We start from the raw sequence: 9,386 nt of genomic DNA on the forward strand, positions 1-9,386 counted from the left end.
TCAGTGGGTGTAATAGCCATAGTAGTCTGCATCTCTGGCACCTTCCTTCTCGCAGACCTCTCCACTGCACGTAGGAGGGGAGTTTTCAGTGCTGGATGTGTAGGGCGACACCCTCCTCCTCTTCTTGTTGTCCCTTTCAAATGGGCCGGAATCAACCGAGGGCGCTGATTTCACAGACAGGGGTTCGAGCCAGGGGTCCTCTCCCACTGCCTCAGAAGTGTCTTTAGCCTTGTCCTGCAGCAGCGCCGGCTGCAGAGGCTCTGGGAGTGAGGGAGGGTGCGGTCTGGGGTTGCAGCCAGGGGATGTAGAAGACGACGATGACGAGGGAGAGGATGATATGGGTCTAAGCCAGCCCAGGTTGGGGCTAGGCTTGCTCGGGTGGCTACGGTACTGAGGGGTGGGCCGGCTGGTGGACCAGCCCACTGAGGTGGCTCCTGATACAGGTATGCTAGTGGCTGTAAATGGATGGTCAGGGTAGTAGCTGAGAGCATGGTGAGCGGATGTCTGCAAAGGAAAAGACTTGTAGAAACCATTTCCAGAGAAGTCACCCTCGTAAGAGGAAGTGAAGTCGAGCCGGTTGGGGGTCACAGTCTGCTGAGGGGGCAGGTACCAGTGGCTGTGAGGACCAGGGCTGGAGGGCGGGTCTTTGTGCTGCTGGCCCATGCCGATGGTGTCACGGCTGTAGAAGCGGCTCTGGGACAGGGGGCTCATGTACTGCTCTGAGAGGTAGGCTTGGGGGTAGCAGGTCCCCGGCAGCAGCTGCTGGCTCTCGGTGGGGGAAGGGGTGAGGCGATCACAGTCGGGGGGAGCGTACAGCCTGTCGGCAAGGAGGAAAGAGGGGAAGAGAGTGAGAAGAGAAGAAATGGGTGTTATTTCCTGCCCAAGCCTCAAACTACAGCCCAAGCAGTTGACAGACCCTCAGACCCCCGCATCACTCCAGCATGCAAAAGCAAAAAATAAACGCATCTATTCCAACACGAAGAGCAAGAGAGGCACGTTTACCATCACCATCTCACTCCTTATCAGGAAAAACCAAGATGCATCGCTGTTGTTTCCTCTTTGCATGGCACAGCTTTCGTTCCGATAAATTACTTACGTGTCGTAATTGTCGCGGAAACCTTTAGCGAAGGGGTTATGGTCTATTTTCAGCTGCGTGATCTGTGTAAGGAATAAGAGGAGGGCAGTGAAAGATCGTGAGGAGTGAGTAACCACGCAGTGGAAACGAGACGGGGGGCTGCCAACTGATCAATAATGACGCCAACATGCAATTTCCTCTGGCTGTTTCTTGTATGCTGGTGGGTTGGCGTCTCTGTTTGTATTTAGTGATTAATCAGCATCACACGGGGACAGCCCATCTTTATTTGGAATACAGTAACTCTTTCTAAATGTATTTGAACAGCGGTTAAAAACGCACAGCGCTCAGGCCAGCGGAGGTAAGGCGACTCTTCCAGGAGATCGTAGGAATGTAATTCAGTGTGTGTGTGAATGTTTGATGCATGCATGCATTAACTTAAACACGGCTCTGACATGAATCGTTAACTCCAGATGTCTTTATGCTGGCGATCCAGAGATGTTTTTACGGGGTTATGACCTCCTTATGCAGGCTTACAATAAAGATGTGGAAATTAAATAAAGTAACAGATCCTTATCTCTTGGTTAAGTATATGAAATTGAGTTCGCACATATTTTCTCAAGATTTAATTTGGTTAAGAAAAATTTAACTCTTGTGCTTCGGTGTTTGATGCGACTCACATCTGCGTTCTGATAAGCAGTGACTGCAATGAACTGAGTCTCTGGGAAGATGAAGGTCTGAGCTTTGGACGAGAGGAAAGGATCCTCGGAGCCGTCCTCCTTCACCTCCACCACGTGAAGACGAGGCTGGTACTGATGGAGCGACTGGAGCACGATCATCTGGGGGCGGAGACGCGAGGCCGTTTTATACCCACACCGATGTCACATGGAATTAAACGTTGATGGACTGCAGACAAGCAGGAAGCGGAACGCACCTGTGCCAAGTTATTGGTGCTGCCTTTGTTGTTGGTGAGCTTCAGCTTGCTGAAAGACACTTCTTGTCTCATCCAGTGAGCTCCTGTGTTGGGTGAGTCCGGGTGCATGTACATCCTGTTGCCTGTAAGTACAAAAGGACAGCGGGGGGGGGGGGGGGGGGGGGGGGGGGGGGGGGGGGGGGCAACGTTTAGGACACTTTTGAAAGCATTTCTTATCCTCAAAGTCCAAAAAAAGTAAACTCGGAATATATCTATTTATATTAATGCATCTGCAACGGCCGTATCTGTGTGATTACTGAACAATTCTTAATTTGAATGTTAATGCGTACGTTTTAAATACATTTCTGAATGTAATACGCACTCTGTATTGTTTAGTCACGCTCTGAAAAATGCATCATGACGCTCCCGACAGAAGAAACATCAAAATGTCCACAGAAACCTCGCAGTCTGCTTGTGCAGCGTGTAGGTTTGCTAAAATATTGCTACGTAAACCCTCAAGAGCTTCTGTGTTCCTTGAGCAAAAGACCCATTTCTGGTTCAGACTGTCCAGAGTTTATGTTCATCAGCGAGTGTTTGACACGCAATGCTTTTCGTCTATCACGTTTGACCGCTCAGAGTAAATGTTTTGCGCTTTAATGACATTATGAGGTCTGGATGAAATTTTTCTGTAACTTCTGAGGTACGAATTTTGCAGCTTGGCGTGACGTTATATTCAAACAGCGGGAACAGGGGACCAAATAATGTCGCATTTAGAAATGTATTTTAACTGCATGTATTTAGCATAGCATAAAATCCTAAATTACAAAATATATATCTATAACAAAATAACATATATACTGTATTCCAATCAAATATTCAAAAGACACTTGAAGTATTAATATCATATATATATACTGTATATATTTTTGTAAGTGTATTTTAATTATTAGATTGGAATCACTTGAGCAGTTCACTTTTAACTATTGGTCATTTTGTCCATTATATTCTTTATTACAAGTCATAGTTTATTTGCCGATCATATTTACGGTAACAAAGTCAAACTAGTTACTAAATTAGACTACTGCAGCATAGAAGTGCAAAGAAATACAAATTATTGCGCAAATACTTCAAAATTGTACACAACTAAAGTAAATGTACTTACTTTCTAATATATTTTTACTTTTGTTGAGTCACATTGATTCAACATTTGTTTTCAGTTGTAAAGAGAACAGCAAAAATGATTTTAACGATTTTTAAATGTACCTGGCATGTTACCCTCCGCTTTCCCGCACTGAACCCATTTGCCACCCTGGTACCTCCAGTGGTGCTGATCCGCCAGAACCACGTCCACGTAGACGTTATAGTGGGCGGACGGATCCAAGACGCTGATGTTGAAGCTCAGAAAGGGAAACATCCTCCTGGAGGAAAACACAGGGGGAAAAACATGACTAACAAAAGAAAGGAAAACTTCAAAGTAAAAGCCTTGCATTGATTTGTGTTATAACACAGTCGGGTTAGATGTTATAACAGAAGGAGGAGAGATTTGATCCTGATATCATCACTTCAAGGCTTCCTGTTTTCTTTGCTTCTCTAGCTGAAGCATTGTGGGTAATGGATGAAATGTGGAGAGGGGCAAGAGTTGGTGAATAATTAAAGCTAGTGTTAATAAAAGATGCCCCCAGTAGCTGCTCCTGATTGCTGAAGCATTCCATGTACTTCTTTTGATCACACGGGGGGGGGGGGTCACTGAGACGGGGTAACGAGGAGGTCAAGGCGTCCCCAAACACCCACAAATATAAGGCATGGACGCTGAACGCAAGTGGAGTCTGATTGATTTATATGGGTGGTTGGAACAAACGGAGAAACCATAAATGATCTAAAACATATATTATGATTCAATTTAAAGCAGGTAAAGTGTCGAGCCCCAACAACGGCCACATGTTGTCAGTGTAGTTTAGATAATCTACCCAAAGTGTAAACTAATCCTGGCGGAAATGTATCTCATTTAAATTCAGTGTTTCCTCCCTGAAGCCGTTTGTCCATTTAACGGTGCAAAAACAAGTGAGTGGTGTAAAGAGATAATGCGTTCGTAGCGGGGCTCCTGTAGGGGCCCGTCGTTGCTCATGGGGGGGGGGGGGTTGTGTTGAGTTTGCTCTGTTTGAGAACACATCTTGGGGAAACAGCAGCTTTTTAAGTCTCTCAGAGAACAGGCAAAGGGCTCTTCTTCCATCGCTGTTCAGCTTCTGAAAGGATAAACCCACCCACCCGGCTTTTGAGTAATCTAGAGAGTAAAATGAGTAGTTGTTGTTTTTGCTTCAAGAATATCACAGATTTACTTATACTACAGCATTTTGGAGGAAATCAGGACTCGATGAGGGGAAACCACAAACAGAGAGACATTTGCATGCGGAGGCCGGATACATAGACTTTGCTTTGACACCAGTGGGACTCAAACCTGCAGCTCTAAAGCTACCGGACAGACTCCCTAACCAACCTGCCAGCCTGCCACTCTGACTCAATGCAACCTTGATGGTGATGACAAATGGCTGCTGTTCCCTCCATCTGATCTCGGTGTTCGTGCTCAGGAAGACTCAGAACCGTGGTCGTCTTTCAGACCGAACACGGACCCAGATGCGTGTTGGTGAATCAGCCAGTCATACAGAGACAATACCGCTGGTGGTGACATTTAAAAAGAATAAAAAACAAACAAAAAAAAAAAACAGGGAGAGAGAGAAAGAATGGAGGAGAAAGGAGGACGAGGGTAATCCGCTGCAGGGGGAGAAAGGGAGGTTAGGGTAAGGGGGAAAGCAACGAGCAGAGGGTGGAGTAAAAGGGAGGGAGACGAGAAACTCGATTCACCAGGGAGAAGACTTTTCCACTTGGGTGAACTCGCTGATTCATCCAGACAGGAGTTCAGCTCCAGTTTTTGTCACTGTGCGTATGCTTGATCATCTGTGATGAAAACACGCCAGTCCACAGCTGCTGCTGCCGGACCCGAGCGCTCCAACAAAGATCATTCCGCCTCTTCGCTGACTTATCGCGATGTTTTGTAGTGCAGTTGTCATCCGATACTGATTTGCCTGCTCTCTAATTGTCAAAAGATGAAAACCAACATTGTCTCTGCGCAGATACTGCGCTTTGGCTTTGCAGAGCTAATGCTAATAATAGCACTCCAACTGGAAAAAGCAAAGCTTTCGCTATATGTGAACCCTTTTTTGAAACCAAATATAGAAATATATTTGAGGTCAGCAGGGATGCACTTGAGGCTGAGAAGGCACCTGACTTCATCAGCGATAAGATGCACTTAACTATTTAAATATATCGAAGGGGTATTTCTGTGAAAACCTGCATACAAAATGCGTGCACGTCAACAGCTGAACAGGAAGTGACGAGTCATACCGTCAAAAACCTTGAAATAGTCCCACTTCTGCTTTCAGACGGAGAGAACATTAATCTAATAAAGGCTTCCAAATTTTTCTCCCCAAATTAATTGCAGTGTCTCTAATGAGAAGTGCATTTTTTTAAACATTAAATTGGAATTCAAATTTTCTAAATTGCATTGCAACAACGTTTAATTTGCATGTCAGCAAATTCCAGGTTTGTAACTGATTTAAACATAACATGCTGTCAAATTAATTTACAGGACTTCCAGAAATGAACGCGTTTCTTAGAAACCAGGGTAAGAAAGACTTTGAAGTCTAAACTCAGGTGTGAGTCATCCTCAACAAAAAGCTTCACTTTCTCCTTTCAGTTTTCACTCTACTATTTTTTTTTTCACCATATCAGTAAATCCCAGTACTTTGCAATTTAAAAAAAGCCTTTTTGGACTTTTTTTTTCTTGAATCGGTCTCTTGCGATGCCAGAAGACGAGGTTGTGTTTATGCTGAGTGCAGTGTCGATGAACTTTGCCTTAATCCATCAGTCATACATGGCCTGGGCCTGAAATGCTAGCAGATAGTGTGTTGGTCTGAATTTAGCTCATGAGAAGTGCAGATGAATTCGCTCCCCTTTGCCACAAGGCCATGAAAACGTCTTTGGGTTTCAAAGCCCAGATGTGGTACATGAGCAAAAAGTTGTGAGAGATCTGTGAGTCTGTGCATCCGGCGTCTGGAGCAGGCTGAAGAAAGTAAAAAAAGAGAATCTAGTCTTTTACTTCCTGAACTTCAAAGGTGCCTCACCTTCCCAGGATGCCCATCTAAAGGCTCAGTGTATGTTTGACCCTTCAGTTTCTTTCACCCTTTTGCTCGTAAGGTTCTGGGTGTTTGATTAACATTGCAGACTCTCCAGCTTCTCTCTAGAATCACAGAAAAAAAAAAATTTGAGTCTGAACTTGAGATGAAATTTTTAAGAAGGATTTTTGCCTCTGATATTGAAAAATCTGTCTTTTCATTTTTCTTGCAGGAATTTCTGTGATGTAAAAAAAAAAACACCACCAAACTTTTTCTTTGTGCCTTATTGTTCTGTAGAAGTCAGGTTCTGTACCTGAGGGAGGCTTTAACATAGAACTTTCGTCAACGGGATTTAACATTTTGCTGCAACATGAGTGCCTTTTGCATTTAATATATATATGATGATGATGAATATATTTACTAGGTAGAATGTTAGTGTACAAGTACAGTCACACAATAGCATGTATTACAGTACAAATAATGTCAAACATCCTGTCTAAGAGGAGCATTTCAAAAAAGCCCTTTCGGTCTTGTTTCCGTTGAAAGTCCTTAGTACATAAATCATCGACATTTAACAATACAATATTCGCAATACAAATCAAAATAAAACCAATATTAAATTACTCCATTGATGTAAAATAACATTAGAAAAATAAAAATAATTTTACACAACAGATGCAAACTAACAATAAATTTAAAATAAATCACTCCACAGATGCAAAACGACAATGAATGACAATAAATTTCATTAAAAAAAAAGCTGTCATGTGGAAGGATAGCACCAGTTTACTCTCTTGTTCTTTCACTGCTTGTACAATTAACTTTTCTAATCAACTAAATGAGTCTTAAATTGTGCGTCTCTCATATTGTTGATGCAATGAGATGAAGAGGCAGCACATCTTGCACTTTTTGTCAGGTTTAAAGTGACAGAAAAGTCAAAATTCTTGAAATCACCCCCAGAAACAGCTTCAAAAACGTGTCTATTTCCAATTTAACTCGTTCTAAATGCTCGACAGCAGGTGCGCCTATATTAGAAAAGAGAAAAAGTAGAAAGCTGAGTAATAAAAAAATGTTTTTTAGAAAACCTTTATAACACCAGAAGAAAAACAAAAAAATAACAAAAACGTGTTTATTGTTAATTTAATTCAAAATATGTGTGCCTTCAACAAGCGGAATCATCAGGAATATCAGTATCTTATTAAATGACAGCGTGTTGGCTTTGCGCGCACAGATCCGAGCCATGAGAAACGCATGGCCTGAAACCTTCTGTCAAACACAAGCGTCGCACATTAGTGAATGAATCCACTGCGTCTCAATGCTCGGTGACCCGTTCCGGGGGGGGGGGGGGGGGGACGTGTTTCAGGCCAGGAGCTCCTTTTAGGTATTTAAAATCTTACTTTCCCATGTCTGTTTCCCACATTTTCTATACGAGAAAATAAATACTTTCTCGATTTTTCACTACAGGATGGATCTAATCGATTGCTCTCATTATGCGCTCAAGAGGCCAGTAACTCAGCCTGCTACTTATTTTCTTCCAATTCATTAATTTTGCCAAAAGCATTTTTATTTGTTCCCTTCTATGCAAAACAAGATGCGAGAAGAAAAAAGAAAAGTCAGAAAATGTGAAAAATGAGTACCAGGAAAATGAAGTGATTTTAACTTCCTTCATTTAAAATAATTCACTGCATGTAATGTCCTTTCTCGTCCTCCTCTCGAACCAACAATGAATGAACGCTGATTCCTGTATAGTAAACAGCAGCTCAGAGAGGTGAAACCTATGACTATACCAATTTCTGATCACCGCAAACGCATCACCGCAAAGTTTCACAGAACTATCTGGATGGTTGTGATATTTAGTGGCGTCTGACCAATGGGAGGCTGAGTCAATTGGAAAGTCCGGGGCAACTTTGTTAAACTCTGACCCCCCCCTCCCCGGTTTGTCACACTTACCTCCCCTGTTTGGTGATGATCATCTCGGTTTGGAACTTGTGGAACTTTGCCCAAAGCGGGTAATTGTTGAGCAGAGCCTGAGTCTTCCCGCACACCTGGAGCCCAGGTAGCGCGTAGAGAGGCGGCCGCTGGAAGCCGTGCTGAAAGCTCGTCGGGTAATTCTCCGGAGACGGAGAGTACAAGTCTTTACCGCCGGTAGGAAAGCCGTCTCCTGCCGTCGGGATGTAGCCATGCCCCGCTCCGCTTCCACCGTACGGACAGCTGCCGAGAGTCTGTGCGTAAAACCTGCCGGGCTGCGCTGCGTAACCTCCCGCCGTCTGGTCCGCGTGGTGCGGCAGACCCAGCGCGTCCTGCCCGCTCTGGATCGACTCTGGGTAATAAAACCTCGCGTCCTGAATCCCCATTTTGAAGTCGGCTAGATCCTTGCCGGCGCGGTGGAAGTGACTGCTGATGTCGGCGGCGTTCTTTCCGAAAGTTTGCGCTTCAGTGCCATTCAACATGCTGAGGTAGAGGTTGCCACCTCTGCCGCCCATTTGCAGCAGCAGCGCGCCCGGTCTGTGCGTAATGTCATAAGGATCCGCTCTGGCGTCCAGTTGCGTAAAGATATGCAAAGTAAAAAAAAGAATCAGAAAGCAGCACTATCAGGACTGTTATTACTCACAGCGGACGGGCATGACATAAAGTTCAAAAGTGCTCCAGTAAGTCGCGTAGCCTATAATTTAACCCTTAAACCGTCCCTCATGGAGCGTCATGGTACTATTTATAACAGAACTATAAATTATTTTATCTCTACATCGGGTTGTCTTTTCTTTTTTGACGCCTGGAGTCGACACCAGTGAGTGAAACTCGTGCTCAGTTTTCTAACATATGATTTTGGAGGTGTGTCTGATGAAGAGGGAGGACATGATAGGCTCCAGATATAAGAGAGCCATCCCCTCCTCAGAGAGCAACCACGCAACAACCCTCATGTCCTATAATAATAATAATAATAATAAAACACCACTGGAATTACATTAAAATATTTACAAAGGATGGACTATACTTTAAAAGTACAGGAAATGACCCTGCATTCAGGAAATATACTGTTTAGTAACTAATTGTTATTGAACAATGATTATTTAACAAATAATTGCTCTTCCAATAACAGATCAAGTGTTTTGAGTTAAGCACGTTGAATTGAAAATGAGACAAATAATTTTATTCAAACCACCATTAATCAGAATAATGATGGAACTGCAGTCCACACTAATTGATAAAAATAATAATAATATGCAAATGAGTA

The 9,386-nt window shown here is 43.5% G+C and overlaps 1 protein-coding gene across 1 annotated transcript; it reads right to left on the minus strand.

Annotated features, from left to right (window-relative positions):
- tbx21 (T-box transcription factor 21) lies at positions 1–8,637 on the minus strand. The gene is made up of 6 exons (XM_068754476.1): positions 8,105–8,637; positions 3,249–3,403; positions 2,007–2,128; positions 1,753–1,911; positions 1,097–1,158; positions 1–817 (listed from the first exon to the last, which is right to left on the minus strand). The coding sequence occupies exons 1-6, from the start codon at positions 8,635–8,637 to the stop codon at positions 1–3; spliced, it is 1,848 nt and encodes a 615-aa protein (XP_068610577.1).
- Positions 8,638–9,386: the final 749 nt, after the last annotated feature.

Source organism: Brachionichthys hirsutus, chromosome 21 (genome assembly GCF_040956055.1).
Source record: "Brachionichthys hirsutus isolate HB-005 chromosome 21, CSIRO-AGI_Bhir_v1, whole genome shotgun sequence".
NCBI classification, from domain to species: Eukaryota; Metazoa; Chordata; class Actinopteri; order Lophiiformes; family Brachionichthyidae; genus Brachionichthys; species Brachionichthys hirsutus.